This window comes from Hermetia illucens, chromosome 6 (assembly GCF_905115235.1).
Source record: "Hermetia illucens chromosome 6, iHerIll2.2.curated.20191125, whole genome shotgun sequence".
In the NCBI taxonomy this organism is placed as follows: Eukaryota; Metazoa; Arthropoda; class Insecta; order Diptera; family Stratiomyidae; genus Hermetia; species Hermetia illucens.
The window spans coordinates 88839300-88865197 of record NC_051854.1 but is presented as its reverse complement, the minus strand read 5'-3'; the positions used below and the strand labels follow the sequence as shown (position 1 = coordinate 88865197).

Below are 25898 nucleotides of genomic sequence, written 5' to 3'. Positions count from 1 at the left end.
AGGCACTCCGGAAAAAAGAAGGATGAATACGGATCTGGAAAACTATAAACGCAACTTGATTAGAGCGATTAGAAGCAATTATGAAAGTAGTTGCCTCTAAATACCGAACTTGTACAATAAAAAACATCTAATCCATATGCAGGGTGGTATGTTAAACGCCTGTTGAGGCTCGACACAGAGCAACAGATATATCGACACGAAATGCGATGCAACAGCTTGTAGCCGGATAACAACTAATCACAACATCAAATGAGCTGGAAAACATTGTTAAAATCTCCTTTTCAATTCTCCATTGATGACATGTCACAATCACAATGGTATATCCTATTAAATCTCATTTCACGACGACACAACAAACAAGTCCGGAAATGAAAACATCTGAGGATGTTGTGAATCTAAAAGCGAACAGAAAGCAAAATCAGGAGGACAAAAAAAAGATCGAAGAACGAGAAAATCTTCAACCTTACAAAGCACTTTAGAGAGCCCAGAGTCCTCCTTATCCACCTTTCTTCCGAAACGGAAGTACATGTTTGGATTTCTCATGGGTCGCTAAAATCTGCATATGTGTTGAAGAGATCTCAACTTCATCGCATCCTGACGAAGAAAAAAACGGATCGGAAGTAAGAGGAGATTATGAGGAAGAGGAGGACCTTTTTCTCGTATTGAATAGAACTCATCGCAATTATCAACGGAGGAGGATCTACAATGGGTCTTAGTCCTTGCATCCTTCAATGCACTTTCCCATTTCAAGCACGATGAGGGAGTAAATATTAATTTCCGAAGAAACAATCCAAACGATAAGAGAGGTAGGAAAAATCTCACTGCGCACTTAAAGTTCTTTTCAACTGCTCAAGTTGAAGAGGGTGAAAGATTTTAATTTTCTCGTTTAAACTTATCACCTTACCGGTGGCAATCTGATTCAATTCAAACACCCTCTATCGTTATACAGCCAACATCCCTCTCACCCCTTGAACTTGTTGATTTCCAAAGAAATTGGTTGCATGCAAGGTGCACCTCGGATCGTGTGAAAATCTGGATCTGAAAATACTGCGCACGAAATACTATGACTTGGGGTCCAGCCAGATCTACATGATCGCAAGGAACCGGGCGTAATTATAAATCTGCACCATGGTATGAAGAGGATATGGAGAAATACGAAAAAATCAAGTGAAGATTTTAGATTGAAACCAGAAAAAGTGCATCTTACACCGGATACCAGTTTTTAGGGGCCAGAGGCACTAAATAACGGCAGAATTCGTTCTGTACAATTTTTCAGATATGATAGGACTGGCGGCATATTCATTTGTAGGTCAAAAGAAGGAGCTTCTACAACATATCAAGGTAGTGCTAAGCATTTGTCGACCGGTTTCTTTGCTATTAGATGTCATTACATAATTAAGATGTGTCTCTGCATAACTTGTCCGCAATCAATGAATTAGTTGATCCAAATAACATTTGTATCTTTTTGGGAGCAATAAATACTCCTTCATTAATATTCACAAAAATTTTAAAATTCAAATTAATTGCCCATTAATTTGTTTCCATATCGTTTCCATATATACACATATATAGCCTGAGCCTTTTTAAATTAAACTAAATTATTAAGGCCTGCCAAACTTCGTCCAATAAATTTTAAAATTAGTTTAATGTTTGGCTTAGTTTAAATGAAAATTATAGCAAATTAATGCGTGAGGACTGGCAAAGAGGCATGATCTTTAAGTATTTATTCAGTTTTATTAAAGCTATTGCATTATTGTCACTAAATTGTCTTTTATATACAAAAATATTTAATTTAATTCAAAAGAAAAATATTTGAAAAGCGAATCGTTTGAATTGACACAATCATAGAACTTATCTTTTTTACATTATTTACAATTATTCATTAATTTAAGATGAAATACAAAACCAAAACGACCATTCCGGTTGATGGTTGAGAACTGAATTACTTCTTGCTTCTCAAACGTTAGAGGCAGAAAAGACGTCTCCCTTCATTTGTTTCTTTTCTGCCCCTAACTCATGGCACACTCGCCGGTCCTCCACTCCCGTGTCGTGATCCGCAAAGTGGATAGATCCGCGCCATCTATTCGTTGGCACTCGCAACATTCGAAATAAATTTCGAATGCCGCGAATCCTGCCGCGCCACATCACTCCGCCCCCAGATGAAACCTAGGGGTTTCAGCGACTGATCCCCGAACTTCGTTCGCCGTTAATCTGCAAATCGGACACGACGTTGCTTCGGGGCGCACGCGGGTTTCAGCCTGGACAAAGAGACCGCCTTTTTGTGACCACCGATCTCGAGCTGGAAGAAATGTTCTCCTCGCTCGAGAACGCGGTACGGGCCCTCATATGGAGGCTGCAGCGGTTTCCGGACGGCATCCGTTCTGATTAGCACATGCGTGCATGTGTCCAGTTCCTTGGGCGAACAAGCAGGTATGGACGAGTGTCGAGAGGGTGGTGGCGCCTTGATACGTCGGAGATTGTCCCTCAGCAGACGCACCAACCCCGACTCCGTGAGACCCGATCTCTTGTCGAAGACCGGATCGCTTGGGAGTCTCGGGTTCTCCCCGTAAACCAGCTCCGCGGGGCTGGCAGCAAATTCCTCTCGGCGGGTTGTACGAAGGCCGAGCAGGACGAGAGGCAAGACTTGCGTCCAGGACGGATCGTCGCGTGCCATAATGGCGGCTTTCAGCGTCCGGTGCCAACGTTCCAACATCCCATTGGATTGTGGGTGGTATGCCGTAGTCCGCTGGCGTTTAAAACCAAGGAGTTTGCCTAACTCGGAGAAAAGGGTGGACTCAAATTGCATTCCCTGGTCAGTGATGATCACTGCAGGGACGCCAAAGCGAGGTATCCACTCTCGACAGAGGGCTTCAGCACATGAATGCGCCGTAATGTCTTTCAGAGGTATTGCCTCAGGCCACCGCGTGAACCTGTCGATGATTGTGAGGCAATACTTATAACCGTGCGAGTCTCGCAAAGGCCCTATTATGTCGAGGTGTATGGTGTGGAAACGCTTGGTGGTGCGGGGGAATGAGCCCACTTCTTTCCTAACATGCCTGGAGACTTTACACTTTTGGCATGCGATGCACTCTCTGGCCCAGGAATTGATATCCTTGTTCATGGAGGGCCAGAAGTATTTTCCGGTGACTAACCGGTTTGTTGTCCTGATGCCGGGGTGCGCCAAGTCGTGAACTGCGTGGAACACTTCCTTACGAAATGTGGCCGGAATGTATGGCCGAGGTCCCTTTTCCGAGTCTTCGCAGCAGAGCGAGAGGTTTGAGCCGAAGATGGGCAACTCCCGAAATTTGTATTTGGGGTTGGACATGAGGCTCTGAAGTGCTGCGTCATCCACTTGCGCCTTGGCAATAGCCGAGAAATCGAGTGAGGCGGGGATGTTAACTTCGGAGACACGAGACAAAGCGTCAGCAACAATGTTGTCCTTCCCGGACACGTGCTGGATGTCCGACGTAAACTGGCTTATGAAGCTCAGGTGTCGAAGCTGACGAGGGGACGCTTTATCGGGCTTCTGTTTCAAAGCGAACGTGAGAGGCTTATGGTCCGTGAACACTGTGAACGGCCTGCCTTCTAGGGAGAAACGGAAGTATTTGATGGACAGGTATGCGGCGAGCAGTTCGCGATCGTAGGTGCTGTAGTTCCGTTGAGCGGGATTCAACTGCTTCGAGATGAAGCTCAACGGCTGCCAAACTTGGTCCACCTTTTGGTGAAGGGCAGCACCTACTGCGATGTCAGAGGCATCAACAAAAACGGCTAGGGGTGCATCTTGAAGAGGGAATGCCAAGAGTGTAGCGTCAGCCAGTTGTTGACGAGACTTGTCAAACGCGCAGATAGCCTCTTCAGACCACACGATCTCTCGTGTGTCCTTAGTTTTGGGGCCAGACAAGTACGCGTTCAAAATGGACTGGAGATGGGCGGCCTTGCGCAGGAAACGACGGTAGAAGTTTAGCATGCCCAAGAACCTCCTCAACTCCCTCACTGTCTTTGGACGCGGGAAGCTTGTTATCGCTTGCACCTTGTCTGGGTCGGGTTGTATTCCTTCAGGGGAAATGAAATGGCCGAGGAATCTCACCTGTTGTTGAAGGAATTTGCATTTCTCAACGTTTAGGACTAAACCGGCCTCAAGGAGACGTTGAAAAATGCACTCGAGATGGGCTAAGTGCTCAGACTCAGTGGAAGAAGCGACCAAAACATCATCCAAATATACGAAACAGAACTCGAGGTTTCGCAGGACTGAGTGAATGAACCTTTGAAAGGTTTGCGCCGCATTGCACAATCCGAAAGTCATCCGGGTGAACTCGAAGAGTCCAAAGGGTGTGCATATTGCCGTCTTTGGAATGTCTTCAGGAGCTACTGGGATTTGGTGATAAGCCTTGGTTAAGTCCAAGGTCGAAAAGATGCGGCAATTCGCGAGGTGATGCGCAAAGTCGTGGATGAGTGGAATTGGATATCGGTCAGGAACAGTCTGTGCATTTAGCCTTCTGTAATCCCCACATGGGCGCCATTCGCCGTTTGGCTTAGGGACCATATGCAGTGGGGAAGACCAACAGCTGTTTGAGGGCCTGCAGATACCCTGTTGAACGAGTTGTTCAAACTCTTTCCGTGCAATTGCCAGTTTCTGAGATGGTAGAGGACGCACCTTCGAGAAGATCGGGGAACCAATAGTGATAATGTGGTGCTGCACATTGTGCTTCACTGGTTTGGAGAGACTACAGTTGGTAGTAATCTGGCTGAACTTTTGGAGAAGTGCCCGAACACGAGAGTCGGTAATGTCTTCTAAAAGAACGGAAAGATTATTGCCTGGGTGAGATACCATAAGTCCCGACGAATTAAGTTTGGTCGTGGAATCTATAAGAGACTTGTTTTGCAAGTCCACCAGCAATCCATAGTGACACAGGAAGTCTGCGCCTAGTATGGGGAAGCTGACATCCGCCAGGATGAAACGCCACGAAAACGTCCTACGCAAGCCAAGACTCACGTCTACTTGCCTATACCCATACGTGTTTATGCGGGAGGAATTTGCTGCCGCAAGTTTGAGCGGTTGAGGGAAAAGTTGATGATGCTGGGGTACGGGAAGAACCGAAACTTCCGCACCCGTGTCGACGAGGTAGTTGCGCCTGCTGAGGGGGTCGAAAATAGTTAGGCGACGTGGCGCTGCGTTCTGGGTGGCCGCCGCCAAGACCCCCCGCGGACCTAGTTTTTTGCGGTAGGAGAGAATCTACACGGTAGCGTACATCTTGTCGCTTTATCCCCGAATCTGCGGTGGTACCAGCAAATCCCTTGGTCCGTGGACTGTCTTGACGACCTGCTACCTGATCGCCCTTTTCGGGTGGCAGACCGCGAGCGTGCTCGCGATCTGGCGCCCGAACGCTGAGCGTCCAACATCGCCCGCATCTCGGCCATACTGGCTGTTAACGCAGCAATCTCGCGCCTCAATTCACCCACCTCATCCGACGGTGGTTGAACGGCCGCCAAGGTTGGGCGTACGTACACCTCCTGGACCTGGTCGGCCGTCGCTGCCAGTTCCTCCAAGGAACCGGAGACGCAAGCGAGGATCGCCTGGGTGCCCTCCGGGAGCCGACGCAGCCAGAGCGACTTGATGAGGTCGTCGCCGATCTTGCTCCCACCCAATTGCCTCATTTCACGAAGCAATTGGCTGGGAGTTCGATCACCCAACGTTAAACCCGCCAGCAAGTGGTCTAATTTTGCCGACTCGCTTGCCGACAGGCGCTTGATCAACTCGCTCTTGAGCTGCACGTACGATGTCGACTTCACCACGTCGGACACCAGAAGTATGGACTCTTCGTCCAGGCCGACCACCGCGTAGTTGAAACGTGTCGCGTCCGATGTGATGCCGGACATTTGGAACTGTGCTTCCAAATGCACGAACCACAGTTCGGGGTTCCGCCGCCAAAACGGAGGGACGCGTACGGCGAGGGCGGTCACTTGCGGGTCCGATGGGCCTGCTGCGTCTTTATTGTCAAAAGACATCTTGTTTCACTAAAAGTACGAGATTGAGATGCAAACGCGGTGAGTTTATACTGACACGGCAGGCCGCACCCACAAATGCACGCACGAAACGAGAAAAAAAACGAAGCGGACGCTATCCAGCGCAGACCAAAAACACCACCAAAAATGGAGGACTCGCGATGCCAAACACCTCCACGCCGTCTCTTGCAGCGATTTCAAAATTTTTTATTACTATTTTTTTAACTGAATAAATAAATAAATATTATATATAAATGAATAATAATTTCTCTTAAGTATAGCTCCTCGTCGGTGGCGCTGGTCGAGTTTGTCGGTTGTAGCTGCGGCGTTGGCGGTGCTGGGGACGTCCGTTTGTTGCTGTTGTTGATTGTTGTGGCACTGATGTTGTTGATTGTTGTGGCACTGATGTTGTTGTTGTTGATACTGCTGTGGTGGCTGTTGCTGCTGCTGTTGAATTTGTGGTGGTTGTTGTTGTGCAGGAGGGCGTTTTTCTTTCTTGCTTGTGCTCCGACTCGGGATGTGGATGGATTTCTATTACTTGACAATGGGAAATCATCTATGGCGCGAGTATAGTCCAGAGTATATTCAGCATCCGAATAATTGCATTCTTCTTCAGTTGGCTCATAGTCTCCATTTATGATCTCAAAACGTTTCTTGAAAATATCACGATGTCTTTCTTCCAAGCTGCGTTCCAATTCATAGACCTTACGATGAAATTCGGCATCAAGATGTGTTGTTATCAGTTGTAACTTTTGAAGGGCACGAACTTTTTTTTTAAAATCGGGGTCACCAATTAAGTATTTATTCAGTTTTATTAAAGCTATTGCATTATTGTCACTAAATTGTCTTTTATATACAAAAATATTTAATTTAATTCAAAAGAAAAATATTTGAAAAGCGAATCGTTTGAATTGACACAATCATAGAACTTATCTTTTTTACATTATTTACAATTATTCATTAATTTAAGATGAAATACAAAACCAAAACGACCATTCCGGTTGATGGTTGAGAACTGAATTACTTCTTGCTTCTCAAACGTTAGAAGCAGAAAAGACGTCTCCCTTCATTTGTTTCTTTTCTGCCCCTAACTCATGGCACACTCGCCGGTCCTCCACTCCCGTGTCGTGATCCGCAAAGTGGATAGATCCGCGCCATCTATTCGTTGGCACTCGCAACATTCGAAATAAATTTCGAATGCCGCGAATCCTGCCGCGCCACAATCTGTCCCATACATAAAAAGGGAGATATCACGCAGTGCAGCAATTATAGAGGTATCACGTTGCTGAGTACCATCTATAAGATATTCTCCACTATCTTGCTAGGCCGGATAGCCCCATACGCCCAGAACATCATTGGCCCATACCAAAGAGGCTTCACTCCAGGCAAATCACCAATAGATCAGATTTTCTCTCTGCGGTAAGCGATGGAAAAACGATTGGAATATGGACACCAGTTGCACCATCTATTCATCGACTTTAAAGCCGCCTATGACAGCATTGCCAGGGTGAAACTGTACACGGCCATGAAAGAATTCGTTATCCCGACGAAACTGATAAGACTGTCTAGGCTGACCCTGACCAATGTACGAGGCCAGATAAAAGCAGCAGGATCACTTTCCATTCAACATTAACAACGGTCTACGGCAAGGGGATGCCCTATCATGCTCTTGCTCTTTAACCTGGCCCTCGAGAAAGTGATCCGTGATGCTGAGGTAAATGTAAGAAGTACGATTCTCTTCAAGTCTACCCAACTACTGGCCTATGCTGACGAAATCGACATCATGGGAAGAACGACCCGAGCCGTACAAACTGCCTTCATCCAGATTGAGCAGGCGGTGCCAGATCTTGGGCTCCACATCAATGAAGGCAGGACAAAGTATATGGTGGCAACGTCAGCACCGAAAACCAACCAATCAACAACATCGAACCGCACCTCCTCATTGATTCCTCGGAGACTTGGGTTCTTAGCAAGAAGATTTGCGAACTCTTGGCCGCGTTCGGGAGAAGAATCCTCCGAAGAACTTTTGGCCCCCTACATGAGGATGGACGATTCTGTAGCCTACATAACGACGAAATCTATGAGCGATACCATGACCGTCCGGTTGTGGATAAAATACGGCTCAATAGGTTACGGTGGGCGGGTCACCTAATCCGTATGGATGAGGATGATCCAGCCCGGAAAGTCTATAAGGCCAATATCTATGGTAGAAAAAGAAGACGAGGCAGTCCTGCCTAAGATGGAGCGATGGCGTAGGTCAGGACGTCAGGCAGCTTTTAGGGATATCGAATAGGTGGGCCTCGGCGCAAAACCGGGATATCTGGAGTTCCTTATTAAGGCAGGCCTAAACCGGATACCGATTGTTGCGCCGTTGATGATGATGATGATGAAATCACCCGGTGTAGATGGCATTTTCCCAGCACTAATCCAGAGAGGCCTAGAAATCATCTAAGAGTCCTTCTGAGGGTGGTAAAGGGGATCGTTGCACTGGGATACATACCGAAGACATAGAGACGGACAAAAGTGGTCTTTATTCCGAAAGCGGGTAAAAAGAATCATTTTCACCCTAAATCTTTCAGACGAATTTGCCTAACATTGTTCGTACTCAAAACGGTGGAGAAGGTCATAGACAACTATATTAGAACTAACGTTTTAAAGCGCAATTCCCTACATCACTGTCAACACGCTTACCGTGCAGGACGGTCAACTGAAACTGCTCTGTATCAGCTGACAGATGTATTACTTCCCCATTCGGAGGAGCAAAAAGAAGTGCTTCAAACAGCTGTGCGACCATGCCGACATAAATTCTTGGGGCGAGGCTTACAGAGTGGTGATGAAAAGGCTGCGGAAATCACCCCAGGTGACCTGTCCGCGCCTCCTGAAACAGATTGTTACCACTCTGTTCCCTCACCACGAAAATAGGGGAAGGCAAATTTTTGTCCAGCTAAATTACGACATAATACCGCCTGTAACTGTGGAGGAGCTGCGGGAAATATGTGGTAGGTTCGGTGACAACAAGGCCCCAGGTTTGGATGGCATCCCCAACCGAGCTTTGAAACTGGCAGTGAAGACTAGGCCCGACCTTTTCGCCAACACCTTTGAGGCGTGCCTAAAAGAAGGAATATTCCCTGCCCAGTGGAAAAAGTAAAAGTTGGCGTTGCTTTCGAAGCCTGGCAAGCCACCTGGAAACCCAGCGTCGTACCGTCCTATCTGCCCGTTGGATACAATGGGGAAGATGATGGAGAGAGTCATCTACAACAGACTCCTGCCCATCGTCGAAGCCAGCAATGGTTTGTCGGAACGCCAGTTTGGTTTCCGACGCGCCCACTCTACGGTGGACGCAATTGGCATGGTGGTAAACCTGGCAAAAGGTGCATTGATTTCTGCCGGCTGCTGTGCCGTGGTGGCGTTGGATGTCAAAAACGCATTCAACTCGGCCAACTGGAATAGAATTAAAAGGGGCGTTGGCTGACATAGGTGTCCCCGGGTACTTAGCGAATTTGGTGGAAAACTACCTCTCAGAGAGGACTCTCTGGTACGGGACGGATGAGGGCCCCAAAGAGTACATTGTTACAGCCGGGGTACCACAGGGATCGGTACTTGGTCCCCTGTTGTGGAATATCATGTATAATGGGGTGCTTGCTCTTCCCGTCCCAGAGGGGACTACGATTGTCGGCTTTGCTGATGACCTAGCTGTGGTTGTTGCAGCAAAACACCCAGAAGATGTGGAGGTTTACGCAACAGAAACAGTGAGAGCGGTAAAGTCCTGGCTAGAAAAGGCCGGGCTGACCTTGACGGACGCGAAAACAGAAGCGGTCTTAATAACGAAACGCAGAAAAAATAACACTGTAAAAGTGGAGGTCGGTGGACACACGGTCGTATCAAAGCCGGCTATCAAATACCTGGGGGTAATAATTGACACCAAATGGAGTTTTAGGGAACACCTAGAGTATGCATGCCAAAAGGCAGCCACTGCCACCACGGCACTTGCAAAAATGTTGCCAAATATTGGTGGACCGAAACATTGCCGGAGGTTGGTGCTAGCCGGAGTGGTGCGCTCCATCCTGCTCTACTCGTCGCCTGTGTGGGCAGAGGCGCTTGCAAACTCTCAGAGAAGGAAGCAGGTGAACTCGGTTTACCGGTGGATGGCTTTGAGGGTTTGCAGTGCTTTTAGAACCAAATCAGATGAGGCAGTATTGGTGGTGGCAGGCATTATCCCGGTTGACATTCTGGCCAAAGAAATGAGTGTCCTGTACAATGCAAGACATATGGAGGAGCATGTACAGCGTAGAAATGCGGCAAGGTCAGAGTCGCTTGATCTCTGGCAACGCAGATGGGACGAGTCTACGAAAGGTCGGTGGACGCACAGGCTCATTCCCAACATTGGGGTGTGGCTTGAGCGAAAACATGGGGAAACCAACTACCACATTACCCAGTTCCTCACGGGGCACGGTGGCTGCTACAGGCAGTATCTGCACCGCTTTGGGTTGGATGATTCTCCGAACTGTCCCAGATGCGATGGCATACCGGAGGATCCAGAGCATGTGATGTTTCACTGCCCACGATTTGCGATGGAGAGAAGGAGCTTAAACCAGGTGCTGGGCAGGAGCGGGACCCCGGAGAGCTTGGTTACTGAGATGCTGGAGTCCGAGGAGAAGTGGCTTGCGGTTGGCTCCGCAATCATCCAAATGCAGGAGGAGTTGCTGAAGGAACAAAGAAGGAGGAAAGCTGCAAATAGGAGAAGAATGAGTGCCTAAGAGCAAACCTACCCCACGAAGTAATACCTCAATGGTGGTCCCGCAGGGCTGGGGCTGGAGAGACCGGGGGTGGTTTTTAGTGGGTGTGAATCCCACACGCGCCCGCTGTAGTTCCGCCGTTCGGGCGGCGGAGCTGCAGCCGATGTGTCTTTCTAAGATTTTCCACCTCCGTGTACGCACAAAAAAAAAATATATATATATATATATTGTGATATTATAACTTTGTTAGTAATAATGCGATTTTCACTAAACTTGGTAGGATCATGCTCTATGTTATAGCCTATCTTACTGCAAAATTGGTAGTACTAGGATGAAGCTTAGAGGAGGGGGGGAGGGGGGTTTGCAGCCAATTACTAAAAATTATAGTAGTATACTATTATATATAATCATTTGAAAGGATATTGGTGTGGGGGTACCTAGGCGCCATAGCCTCCTGATTTTTTTCAGATTTTCTGAGTGGATAGTTTCTGAGAATAGGTCCGTTAAAGAAATGATCATTTTCGACCTCCCGCACATCCCATCTTTCCAATAAATATCAGAACTAACACCGGCTTCAGAAAGTATTAACCAAGAACTTCATTTGGTAAAAAAAAAATCTACACCCCCCTTTTGCATGTATACCCCCACCCCCTTAAATTCGCTGTAAAAGGATGTAACTCACTGTGTGCGTGGGCGTTCACAGTTCCCACCTTTCCATCAAATTTCGTATTAATCACTATAACCGTCTTCGAGAAAAATGCGCGTGACGAATAGACAGATAGACAGACAGACCTATCAAGAGTTGCCAGATCTCCCATCAGGCGCGTCCCTTCGTGCGGATAAGGGAATGCACAGCGGATGCGTATGAATATATACTTATACGCATTCGAAGGTGTGCGAACATGGGCATGCCCATGCGCAGGTCGGGTAGGTGGGAGAAAAAAGGCCACCCGTTGATGAAAATGGATATGGGATATAATAAACCAATATGGACTAAGGGAAGATGTATAAACTTACGGTGCATGGGCTCGGAACTCCGGTACCGGCGACTTTTGGAAGTGGGCAAGCAGGCTCCCGGGCATCGATATCCCTCGACTGCAATGCCTCGGTGGTGGACAGCTTGGCCACCGTTGTATCTAATGCAACAAGCAGCTTAGACAAGTAAGTGTTTAAACCTAGCACATCGCTCCCTAGAACACCCATAGCAAGCGCGCAGAAGGATGTACCCAAGGAAAAATGTTGGTCGTTAAAAGCCGCAGTGACACCAACCGCATCCCAGCTTAAAATGTTAAGGGAGGCTCCTCTGTATCGAGAGCCGGATCCGTTTAGGAGAAGCTCAGCGATTATGAGATCTGTCCCTAATATCCAAGGTGGAAAAGGACCTGGACCACAGCAATCCCATTGATGCCAAAAAATGTGCGGAAAGAAGAATGGAGGCTTTGGAACAGAAGTTCGACCTGGAAGAGTTATCCTTCATTTTGTTTGAACCGAAAATTGTTGAGTTGTCAGAATCCATCAAAGATAAACCCAGCGTGCACCAAGTAATCAAGCCTGCGATGAGAGCCATCAGGGTTCTATACAACAAATCGCGGGAAGATGAGAAAGATTTGAAGGCGAGCCATAAAGTTACACCTTCGACGATGACGCAGTCGACGCAGGTGACACCTGACCATATACTCGCGGATGGGCAGAGGAAAAAGAAGGTTCGGGAAAATGAAGACGAACATCCAGCACATCAGCAGGTTCCCAAAAAACAAAAAGGCGTACCATCCGCTTTGAAGAAGGCGCCTAAAACCTCGGTAGGCGAGAAAATAGTGTCTAAAACACCAAGGGAGCCGATGTCTCAAAAGGTACACGAAGATTGAACTACGGTTGGATCAAGGAAGCCAAAAAAGAAGAAGGAGAGAATGAGGATCCGTCCCGAGGCAATCATTATTTCAAGCATGGCTAGTATGGCCTATGCAGACATACTAAGAAGAATGAAAGCCGACCCTTATCTCAAAGACTAGGCGGGGAATGTAAGCAGGATCTGGAGGAACGAAAAGGGAGATCTCATGCTGGAACTGAAAAGGTCCGAAGAGAGCAAAGCCGAAGGCTTCAGCAGCCAAGCCAAAAATTTACTTGGGGGTACTTCTCTCGCAGACCACCCATAAATCAGAGATGCAAGTGGCTATAATAAGTGAACCCTATAGAAACCCTAACAATAATGTATGGGTAACCGATCCAACAGGTAGGGCGGCCTTGTGGGAATGCTGAGACCAAGCCATGCAGGAATGTATGAGGCAGTCCACAAGTGGGTTCGTATAGGCAAAAATAGACAGCATATACGTCTACAGCTGCTTTGCTCCTCTAAGCCTGATGTTGGCCGAATTCGAGAACATGCTGGATAAATTAGTTCTGGATGCAAAAGGACGGAAACCAAAAATCAGTCCCGGTGATTTCACAGGGCCACTGAATAGGGAAGTTCACTGACGAATGCAAGAGGGTCTTGGAGGCGTTCGCGCAGATATCATATTGGCTAACGACGATCAGGATAATATTTACCAGAAAGGGAGGTCCAATTCGGTGGTGGATCTGACTTTTGTTAGTCTTGCACTAGCTCGTGATATGTCGTGGAACGTCAGTGAACAGTACTCCCATAGTGGTCACAAGGCAATACTCTTTAACCTGAAGAGCAAGTCAAGCGGTTCGAAATCTGCTCGTCCAAAAATGAGGAGAACATCAGGTTGGTCTGCGAAAGCAATTGACTAGCAAATTTTCATAGATGTATGGTTAGACCAAGACACTATACAAGGTATACCATCGGAAAGAACCCTCCATATTACGAAGTGTATCGAGAAAACATGCGACTCATTGATGCCGAGACATTATACGTTCCCCAGTAGAAGGCCCAACTGCTGGTGGAATAGTGAATTTTCAGATCTTCAGTCGATGTGCCATCGGACCAGACGAGCGGTTTAGAAACCTACCCATTGAGGGTAGGTTTGACCAGGAGGTGAAACAGCGAGCTTGCAAGGAAGCCCGAAGAAATCTGAAGCTGCCTATACAGCGAAGCGAGAGGGAGTGCTTCAAGCAACTCTGCTCAGGGGCCGGTATAGACCCATGGGAAAGCGCCTACAGGGTTGTGATGGGGAGATTTAGAGGTCAGGCGGCTCCAAAAGTGACATGTCCCGATCTCCTACTGAAAATCGTTCAGGGTTTGTTCCCTCAGGGGAACAAAAGGGGTTACCGTCTGCAGACATCTTTAGATGTGGCTGTAATACCCACAGTAACGAGGGAAGAAGTACTGGAGATTTGGGGTATGCCGTTAATTCGAGGTCAGACATATTCGTCGAATTATTTGAAGCATGCTTGGCGTATGGGATCTTTCCTGAGACATGGAAAAAACAAAGGTTAGTGCATAAACATGCCCGTGCATGCACATCTGCAAATCCGTACATATGCATATTCCTGCGCATCCGCCGAGCATTCCTTTATCCGCACGAAGGGACGCGCCTGATAGGAGTCTGCCTGTCTGTCACACGCATTTTTCTCGGAAACGCTTGTAGCAATTGACATCAAATTGGGTGGAAAGGTGGGAACTGTGAACGCTCACGCATACAGTGAATTACATTATTTTAGGTTTGACGATGAATTTAAACTAGCAACGGAACAGAAGAATGCTGCCTACCGAGTAATGTTGCATTCTCAAAGGACGTGGGCACGCGTGGAGACTTATCACGCACTCCGTCGCGCGGAGAAGCCACTTCACAGACGGAAAAAGGAAGCCTGGGAGAACCAACAAATCTGTGAACTAGAAAAGTACAGGGAGCAACCGCACCAGGCACGGAAGTTTTACCAACAAGTCAGCAGGATGAAGCCTTAAACACCTCGATGTTCATCCTGCCGAGACAAAGAGGGAAATCAGATTTCCGACAGAATGGGCATATTGGAGTGATAGGTTGGGTACTTTGATGAACTCCTCAACAATCAAAATATTGGCGACTTGAAGGTCCCGCCAACTGAAGACGACGGACAAATGCTGCCACCACCAAGCATAGAAGAAACAGTCCGTGCAATCCACCGACTTAAAAATCATAAGTCGCCTGGACCCGATGGAATTACAGCCGAATTGGTTGAATATGGAGGCGACTATTTACACCAAGTGGTTCTTCAACTTATGCTCAAGGTGGGGGACAGCAGTAGCCTGAGGACTGACAAAGAGGCATTATCTGTCCCATATATAAAAAGGGAGATATCACGCAGTGCAGAAATTATAAAGGTATCACGTTGCTGAGTGATCCGTGATGCTGAGGCAAATGCACGAGGTACGATCCTCTTCAAGTCCACCCAGAGTCTGCTGGTGACGATATCGACATCATGGGAAGAACCACCCGAGACGTACAAACTGCCTTCATCCAGATCGAGCAGGCGGGCGCTGCACATCAATGAAGGCAAGACAAAATATATGGTGGTAACGTCAGCACCGAAGACGAATCAACCAACAACATCAAACCGCACTGGTCAAACACGAAGAAGAATAAGGATAGGAGAATACAACTTTGAGACCGTTGACAATTTCTCCTATCTAGGGTCGAAAATCACAACCCATAACAACTACGATGATGAAATCCGCGCACGGTTGCTGTCAGCCAACAGAGCCTATTTCAGCTTACAAAGACTGTTCCGCTCGAATCGTCTCACCATAGGGTCAAAGCTTTTACTGTACAAGACAATGATCTTGCCAGTCCTCATATATTCCTCGGAGACTTGGGTTCTTAGCAAGAAAAATTGCGAACTCTTGGCCGCGTTCGAGAGAAGAATCCTCTGAAGAATTTTTGGCCCCCAACATGAGGATGGACGATTCCGTAGCCTACACAATGACGAACTCTATGAGCGATACCATGACCGTCCGGTTGTGGATAAAATCCGGCTGAATAGGTTACGGTGGGCGGGTCACTTAATCCGAATGGATGAGGATGATTACACCCGGAAAGTCTATAAGGGCAATATCTATGGTAGGAAAAGAAGACGAGGCAGACCTTGCCTAAGATGGAGCGATGGCGTAGGTCAGGACGCCATACAGCTTTTAGGGATATCGAATTGGTGGACCTCGACGCAAAACCGGGATATCTGGAGTTCCTTATTAAAGCAGGCCTAAACCGGATACCGATTGTTGCGCCGTTGATGATGATGAAATCACCCGGAGTAGATGGCATTTTCCCAGCACTAATCCAGAGAGGCCTAGAAATCATCTAAGAGTCTCTTCTGAGGGTGGTAAAGGGGATCGTTGCACTGGGATACATACCAAGGGCATAGAGACGGGCAAAAGTGGTCTTTATTTCGAAAGCGGGTAAAAAAAAATCATTTTCACCCTAAATCGTTCAGACGAATTTGCCTAACATTGTTCGTACTCAAAACGGTGGAGAAGCGCAATTCCCTACATCACTGTCAACACACTTACCGGGCAGGACGGTCAACTGATACTGCTCTGTATCAGCTGGCAAATATATTACTTACTTACTTGTTAAAAAACTGTGTGCATTTTTGTGGAGAGAGATACAAGATGCACTGAGTCGCAAGCGAGTGGGAAACACCCCGGCTTTCTGGATGGGCAAAACGCTAGAAAACAGGCAAATAGAAGTACCGGCAAGTTATTTAGTTAGTTAGTTTAGTATACTGGGGGGAGCCGCAGCTCCGAGCACTCAGGCCATTGTTAGGCCCATTGTACTATCCCCGTAAATCGTTTATTCCTGCCTACGATGTTCGCAGGTTTTAGCGAATCTGAGAACATTCTCCTGAGGCAGAGAGTGTGCATTGAAGAAAACCTTTGCAAGGTGTCTTTGTCTGAGATCTGAAGAGGCCGGGGGGCTGTGAAAAAGTGCAGGACCGTCTCCTCCTCCTCCTCACATTGACTGTACATAGCCGAAACCACTACCCCAATCTTTTCCCCGCTTCTTAAGGGACAACAAAAATGCCGCTCTAGTAGCCCTAGGTTCTTTCACAAGAATTTTCGCCTGTTGGCAAGAGTCCAAATTTCTCCACTCGGCAGCGTGAATCCTTGAAATTTCACCCTTGAGAGTAGACTTGACAGGAGATGGTCGGATTGCAATAGCTGGTTCTGGGTCCCCATTGTGGATCCAGACCCTTGGCAAGCCAGTCTGTCAGCTTCCTTATTACCAGCGATGTTAGAGTGCCCCGGCACCCACATCAGGAATGTTTCGTTCAGCCGGCCAAGTTTCAGCAGCACCCGATGACAACTCCACACCAACTCACTTGATATGCCGTTGCCATTCAGTGCTGATAATGCCGCCCGACTGTCGAAACATATCCGAGTGGTGCGACCCTAATGAAATGGCATATATCTCCGCCTGGAATATGGTCGCCATTTTTCCGAGGGGTCGGGCCAATTCTATAATTGGATTCTCTGAGAACACCCCTGCGCCCCATCCACCCTCCATTACTGACCCGTCGGTGAAGATTATTAAGGCTGTAATCTGAAAAGACTTATGGCCATTTGTCGAGCATTCTTCTCTTTCGGTGATTACGACAGTGGATGTCCTTTCAAAGACAAATCTGGAAACCATATGATCGGTCGGCATCAGGGTTGCCGGATCTTTTTCAAGGAATTTCCAGATAGACGTATAACCGTGTGATTGGCTGACTTTCCACGCGCCAATGGTATCGAACCTATATGCGTCGTTGGCTGCTTTCCGTTTCACCTCCAAGTGAATAGAGGGGAAATTTACCTATCGCATTCCTACAGCACCAGAGCAATCTGCAGGATTTCTGATATTGTTCTTGGATATGATGCTTCCACGTTAACTTGGAGTCAAAATGTACTCCTAAGTGCTTGACTGTTTGTGCCAGCTGGATTTTTGCCCCTGCTAAGGTGGGTAACGTATACCTGCCCCACTTGACGTTCCTGGTGAACATAACTAGTCCAGTCTTCCAGCGTTCACCGTGAGTCTATTGCGGAGGCACCACCTCTGGATTTCATGCAGAGTTGCATTCAAGCGGTCACATAATGTGTCCGCAAACTTGTCAGCAATTATTACAGCAAGGTCGTCCACAAATGCTTGTGCGAAGACTTTTTTGTCCTCCAGGAGCCACCGACAGGTACAAATTCTATTGTCATGAACATTCCTCAGGGTTGTCCACAGGGCGGGGTACTATCGCCGCTGATGTGGAGTATGGTAGTGGACGAACTCCTAGACGTACTAACAAATACTGAAATACAAATCCAGGTTGTTTTAATCTGTAAGGGCAAATATGAAGATACCCTATGTGATAGAGTCCAAACTGGACTAAGGGTTACTAGTGTCTTGTGCAGGAAGGTGGGACTGCGGATTAATTCAGTGAAAACCTCAATAGTATTCATTCACTAGGAGGCGTAGGCTTGATCACCTGAGAGCCATAAGATTACATGATATGGAAGTGAAACGAGAAACAGAGGTCAAATATTTTGGAATTACCCCAGACCAAAAATTACTCTGGAAGACACATGTCGGAAACACTTATCGGAAAGCTATAAGGGCTCTGATGAGTTGTAGGCCCATAAAAGGAAACAAGTCGGGAAACTGGAAGCTGGACGTTTCAGGTATGAAAGGTTTTGTTTGCTTCTTGTGTGAGTATATTTGAGTGTAGAACTATCCCATTTGTACGTAGCCCGTTAAGAATATGCATTTAGCATGTCAGATTTAGTACTTCGGGTTGTAAATTTACACGGTAAAGACAACTTTGAGCTACTGTAACTTTGTTACTAATAGTATGATTTTGATCAAATTTGGAGATAATATGCTCCATATTATATTTTATACTACTACCAACTTTTATAATTCTGAGATATCTGAGAATTCTGAAAATCGAGACCTTTCATTTGATACCCCACATGACTACATTTGGTGAAAAAAAAATTTACACCCCCCTTTTACATGTATGGGGACCCCCCCTAAATCTCAACGCAGGAGGATATCACTCACTGCATGTCTGGGGGTCCACAGTTCCCACCTTCTCACCAAATTTCGTGTCAATCGGTATAGCCGTTTTTGAGAAAAGTGCCTGTGACAGACAGACAGACAGACAGCGAGCCTTATCGCAACAATAAGAGGTGCCTGGAGTGCAGATGAAACTGGTAAGGCGGCAATATGGGCGTGTGGAAATCAGGCCATTCAAGAAGTGATGGAGTTTCCAGAAGTTGGATTCGTCAGGGCAAAAATAGCTGATATCTATATATATAGTTGCTATGCTCCACCAAGCGCGACGATAACAGAATTCGAAGGAATGCTAGGTATGCTAGTCTCGGATGCAAGAAGTCGAAATTCCAAGATCATAGCTGGTGATTTCAACGCGTGGGTCGTGGATTGGGGCAGTCGCACTACGAACACCAGGGGCCGTATCCTGCTCGAGGCTTTCGCGGAGCTAGATTTGGTGCTTGCCAACACGGGAAACGTTTCCACTTTTCGTGGGACAGGGTCGGGCTCAATAGTCGATCTGACATATGTGAGTACCACATTGGCGAGGAGAATGGCATGGCTTGTCAGTGAGCATTATACTCACAGCGACCACCAGGCGATTTTCCTCCAGATCGAATATGGGCCAAGCGTCGATGCGTGTTCCCGTGAGGCTGGAAACCGGGGCTGGTCCGTGAAGGGGCTTGAGGAGGATGCATTCATAGAGATGCTATTAGGAGGCCAAAGTCCCGGTGGTGCGGCTACGGAAAAGGTAGAGCAAATGATTGGGCGCATAACGAGAGCATGTGACGCTGCTATGCCGAGGCGACGAGTTCTCGGAAAAAGGCGCTCAAACTATTGGTGGAATGAAGAGATCGCGGTGTTACGGGATGCATGTTTTCGTGCTAGAAGGATCTGCCAACGATCTAGAGCAAGACCAGATTTCGACGAGAAACGGCTAGCGTATGTGAACCTTCGAGGTAGGCTTAAGCAGGCTATACGGACCAGCAAGCGAGAATGCTTCAAGGAACTTTGCACAGAGGCAGACCAAAGCCCCTGGGAAACAGCGTACAGGATAGTTATGAAGAAGATGAGAGGGCGAACACCACAATTGACCTGCCCGCATCTTCTGCTCGGTATCGTGACGGCGCTCTTCCCCCCGGATAAAGGGGAGCGCTAACAACACAAGCGAATAAATACCCAGGACACCCATCATCATACCGACCGATTTGCCTTATCGACACGCAGGGAAGATGCTCGAAAGGGTCATCTGCAACAGACTGCTCCCTATCATCGAATATAAGGATGGACTATCGGAGCGACAATTTGGATTTCGTCAGGCCCACTCAACGATCGACGCCGTAGACGTTGTTTTGAAGCTGGCTCGAGACGCGATGTCGTCTAAAAAATGCTGTGCCGTAGTGACGTTGGACATCAAAAATGCGTTCAATTCCGCAAGCTGGGAGTGGATAGAAAGGTCACTGGCTAAAACGGGTGTCCCTAATTACTTGACTAAGCTCCTCAACAGTTACCTTTCGGAGAGGACACTGTGGTACGACACGGATGAGGGATCTAAGCAGTAGACCGTCACGGCAGGAGTACCACAGGGCTCAGTGTTGGGTCCTCTCCTGTGGAACATCATGTACAATGGGGTCCTTGTCCCTCCCGTGGCAAAGGAGGCCACGATAATCGGTTTCGCAAATGATCTAGCTGTGGTTGTCGTCACGAAAGAACCTGAAGACGTTGAAATGCACGCTAATGAAACCATAAAAGCGTGGCTGGAGACGGTTCAGCTTGATCTTGCGGAACAAAAGACGGAGGCGGTCTTGATTACCAATCGTAGGAATACGGTTAATATTCGCGTTGGTGGTCACGTCATCACTTCGAAACCGGTTATCAAATACCTAGGGGTGATAATTGACGCTAAAATCAATTTCAAGGGACATCTGGACTATGCCTGTGAGAAAGCGGCAAATACCAGCTTATCATTAGCGCGGATGATGCCTAACATTGAAGGTCCAAGGTACAGTCGCAGATTACTTGTGGCCGGAGTGGTTCGCTCCACACTATTATACGCGGCACCAGTTTGGGAGGAAGCACTAGCGTGTGAGAGTAATCGTAGGAGAGTGAATATGACTTACCGCTTAGTGGCGCTAAGGGTGTGCAGCGCCTTCAGAACAGTATCAGGCGAGGCAGCGTGTGTTATTGCGGGAATGATCCCGATAGATATTCTGGCAAATGAGACACTGTCTGTACGAGCCAAGGAAAATTAATCTTCTTGAAAAGGATGCAGAATACCGAAAGGTGGCAAGGCGAGAGTCGTTGGAGAAGTGGCAGAAACGGTGGGACGACTCGCAGAGGGGTCGCTGGACCCACACTTTGATTCCCCGTATTGAGGAGTGGATCCAGCGACGACACGGTGAGATTAACTACCATCTGACGCAATTCCTGTCAGGACATGGCGATTACAGGAAGTACCTGCACCAATTCAGGCTGAATGATTCTCCCTTGTGTCTTGAATGCGGTTGCACACCTGAGGACCCGGAGCATGTTATGTTCCACTGTCCACGATTTCTCTCAGAAAGGAGGAGTCTTTAAGACTCCCTGAAAACCACCCTAAGCCCGCAGAACATCACAAAAAAAAACAAGGCAGACAGACAGACAGACAGACAGACAGACATTGAACCGATTTTAATAAGGTTTTGATTTACATACAAAACCTTAAAAAATGGGGTTGCAGGCCGAAGATATTACTTTGGATATACATTGCAATAGTAAGGGCAATAATTACCTACAGAGCGATAATCTGGGCAGAAAGAGCCGAACTCAGCACACAAACCAGGAAATAACACAAACTCCAAAGACTGGCTTGCGTGTTTATCACTGGGGCAATGAGGACATGCCTAACGGCATCCCAGGATGTCTTTCTGGGATTAACCCCTCTCCATCTGCACATACAGATGCAGGCAAGGAGGGCAATATTCTGGATGACCGGGAGTATCAGTGAGGCGGGGAGCTGCCTCAACCAAAGGAAGATTGATATTCTTTCTAGGTGGTATTCCTAATTATTGATACCAAGGGATAACGTGACAACGAAGTTTCACTTCGATAAGAAGTTTGAAGCACGTTGGAGTAACAAGGCAAACTGGGAGAGCGTGTCTGCGACATGCGGCTTAAACCAGCAATTGATTGCTTGGTACACTCACGGATTCCTCACAGCAGAGGGAGCGAGTACCGGTGTCATTGGTCCGAAGAAAATGTACTTCGAGCCAATGGGCAGGTACGTTAGCATATTCCAGGCGGAAATGTACGCCATAGACAGATGTGCCTCCTTTAATCTCCTAAGAAACTACAGGGGGCAGAACATTGCTATCCTCGCCGATAGCCAAGCAGTGATCAAAGCACTTAGGTCCAACCAGGTGAACTCTAAACTGGTGTGGGAATGCCTTGAGAGACTGAATTCACTCGGCTCGTCCAACAAGGTCTGGATACTTTGGGTTCCAGGCCATGCTGTGCTGGAAGGCAATGAGGCAGCAGACGAACTACCCAAGAAGGGGGCAAGGACGTCTTTACACGGGCTAGAACCCTTCTGTGGAAATGGTTTCATGGCTATGATACTAAGAACGGTTGAGAGAACTATACTGGGCGGGCCTACCAGGGCTGGAGCAGTCCAGGGTGCTTATTGGGGGATACGAACCCATGCGCACAAAGGATTGCTTAAACCTCACCAAGAAGAACCTCCAATTCATAGTGGGAATTCTCAAAATTATCACCTAGGGAAGCTAGGGATATCTGCGGACACTGCCTGTAGGTTTTGTGCGGAGTGTGATGAAACCTCTATACACGTCCTGGGACAGTGTCCGGCACTTGTGCATAGCAGGTCGAAGCACCTGGGAAAAGACTTAACACCAGATGGAAAGTTTGAAAGATTTGAAAGTAGGGAATATACTAAAGTTCCTGACGGTTATAGGCCTGCTGGAGATACTATGATCAATAGGTAGCAGTAAAACCAGTAAAAGGGGCACAATAGTTCTTTAAGGACACGGTGCGACTTTCCCTTAACGTAACAATAATAATGAATACAGAAAATTCCTTTCACATTAAATTTATTTTTAACCAAAATATCGCTCCTCGGCCAATTCAAATGCAATTCTACCTTGCGCCCAACACCCAAATGCAATCCACCCTTTCCCAAGCCCAACACCAGCCCACCGCGAGCCACCCTCAACCAGCAGCCGGCATCATTGCGAGCATCTTTTGTTTCCCGTCACCTTTCAGTTGGATGCACACGAATGGAAGCATCCGCGCGGCGACAGTACTCACGCGAAAGCAGCGCCCCTGCCGAGCAATACGCCAAGCATGGGAGAGAGCGTCCTACCCTCTCCCCAGTGGTTTTACCACGCGCCCCACATTTCTCCAGCCCCGAAAGTGAGACGGACTCGGAGTTGCCGTGCGCCAGAGCGGAACAACCAGACCAACCGGAAAAGCCGGCTTCAGCCTGGGGAACACAACCATCTGCTGCCCGCGTTCTCTCGAGGCGGAGAAACGTGTTTTCTTGAATTGTTTCGTACTGCGTCCCGCTCGCACTCGTTGTCTATCCCGCTCGCGCCGGCAACACGCCGCTCGCCAACGCCAGGCTCGCGGCCGCTTTGCCTCCTCGCGTTCGACTAGTTTTCAAGTGTGCGTGGTGGACGTTGGGTTGCTGGCCGTCAGCGACTTCTTGCACGAACCCAAGAAATTGCATCTTTTGCATTTGTGCACTTCTGTCCCACAGAACTCCTTGCTCTCCGCTGATCTCGCTGTGTGATGCGTTCCGTCGTGCGTTCGCTGCTTGCGTGACATTGCGAATTTTCCGTCGATGCGGGAAAAACGTTTCCGACTGAAGTTGAGTTTTCGCGTGTGCAATTCACAGTTTGGAACAAGTGACAATCGCCGCGCGAGGATACTAAACAAACGAGCCGGCAAGCACTCCGCGAGTGCAAGGGATTAACTCCGCTCGTGGACTAAGTGGATTAGACCGTAACGGCCGCCGGGAGCTGCATTCTCGCCGAATAGTTCGTCCTTGCCTTGAAGTCCTCGTGAACTAAGCGAGTGCGTGCGCGACTTACTCTGGAATCCGACCCTGTACCTTGTGCTCGACTTGTACCCCGTCCCTGCTGTCACCCCATGCAAAAATGCTTTTAGGGTCAACAAGGGACGTAAAAGTGCGCGCTGTGAAATAATAACGGATTTACACTCGAACAACAAAAAGAACCGCTTGGTTGACAGTGTCGGAAGGATTGCGGGAAGTGGCGACCACCGACCAAAGTTTAACGACTGAAAATGTGCTCGTGACATTGTTCTGGGTTTTGTGAAGAGTCTCCGAGTGACCGCCGTTTTTTGACCCCATCCGTGGTAGGTGTGTAACGGTGGTTTCTGCCGAGGCACGAGAACGCGGCCGCGAAAGGATACTATGCATCGTCGCAGGCTCCTCGAACAATATTCCCACATTGGAGCCGAACAGCCCTCCTAGACACCTAGGGGTACCGCTTGGAGTGTTAGTCGCAAAGTGTTTCACTCAGTCCCCATTCGCCACACAATTGGAGTCCAAAAATGCCGAAAATGAATTTTAGAACCAACGAATCCCCGAGAATATGTTGAACAAGTAACGAAGGAAACATAAGAAACGGTGCCGCGAACAAACGAGGTACAACACCGCAACCGTACCAAACCTCGAAGTCTTTCTCCTCGAAATTTTCACTTTTCCGATCTCCTTGAATTATTATTTGTTGCGCCTTCCAACAACCTCTTCGCCATTCTTGACAAAGAAAAGTCTGATTTGTCGCCTCCTCGACGTGTCCTTAACTTTTCAATTCTCCTCCGCGATAGATTTAGCTCCTGAAAGAAAAGTTCCTTCCAAACGTGCCGCTTTAATGCAGTTTCGGAAAGGAAAGCATCGAAGAAAAACGTCTCAAGATCCGGTCGTTAGTCGTTAAGAGATCGCACGCAACATTTTCCGCGTTTTACGTAAACCGATCAATTTTCAAAGTAGATTAATTAAAAACAACAAAAGATCAAAATGATAAGCAGAAGCAGTTGTAGCCGCAGCATCAGCAGCAGCAGAACCATGAATTGGATTAACCTTAGCCTTTTGGCGTGGATTTTAATTTTTGTGATATCCGTTAGTCAGGTGAGTGGATCAGAGGTTTCTTGCTGGTAGTTTTTGGGTTAATTTTAGTATTGGGGCCTCGGATAGCGTACTCGGCAACGGGATCATGTTTTGGAGGCGTGGAGCGAAAGGGACACGAGAAGGCTATGCAGGGCATTGGCCTTAGGTACCCCGTTTCTTGCGGTTGTTCTGGGAAAACTGTCAGTTCGCAGCGCCACGTGGAGTGCAATAGTTTTAGGTATTGGAGCCTAAATTGCATTTAGTTCTAATTCAGAACAAGTTTTCTTTTCTGAAATTTCCCTCTGACTTCTTTAGTTTGATGGTCACCTTTTGATATTTGTCATAAAAACGAACACTAGCCAATTCTTTAATCCACTGTTCATATGTCCTTCCTCTGACGTCCAGTTCGTCAACCACATTTTCCTCTCGCTAATCTTTTAGATCATTTCAACGTTACTGCAGTAGAAAGACCTTAATCAAAAACGGGGTCCTTTCCGTCATTGTGTGTATTACACTAACTGTGACGTTTACCCAAGTCACCTCCCCATCCTCAAGGATCATTTGCTGGTCAAAACTAGGACAAAATCAAAAAGAGAACTTGGTCCTTATCTCCTTACCTCCAAAATATTGCGCACAATGCAGATAAAGTAAGCGAGCCTGCAGGTTTAGGATTTAGGATCAGAATTGACTTGTCTGAGGTTCCTTTGGAGTTAGTGTTGAACCTCTGTTTTCGGGTTAAATGCAAAATCCCAGACGATTCAAATGTTGGCACATTGAAATTTCACTGAGGAGAAGCAGGATCCACCAATTGGCAGGGTTGATTGATTTAAATCATGATTTATATTAAACGATTTTTTTTAAATAAAAATCACGATTTAAATCAAATTCGATTTTATTTTCAAAAATTGTAATAATTGAATTTTTATTAATTGATGAATGAATGGACACCGATTTTTCCGCTTATTCACTATCCAGCCTGCTGCGAAGATTGGGTCCAAACAATCTTTGAAAAAATCCTTTCTACAAAGGCAGAGGAGGTCACGGCTGTGACCAACTAGCTCAAGATAGGCGTAAGTTGAC

The 25898-nt window shown here is 47.4% G+C and overlaps 1 protein-coding gene across 1 annotated transcript in view; it reads left to right on the top strand.

Moving 5' to 3' along the window:
* Positions 1-23360: 23360 nt before the first annotated feature.
* The window catches only part of LOC119659380 (neurogenic locus protein delta), a 92454-nt gene continuing 89916 nt past the window's right edge, over positions 23361-25898 (top strand). The window contains exon 1 of the mRNA XM_038067441.1: positions 23361-24839. Within this exon, the coding sequence (XP_037923369.1) occupies positions 24729-24839 (111 nt within the window). The 5' untranslated portion in view covers positions 23361-24728. The remainder of the gene's footprint in view (positions 24840-25898) is intronic.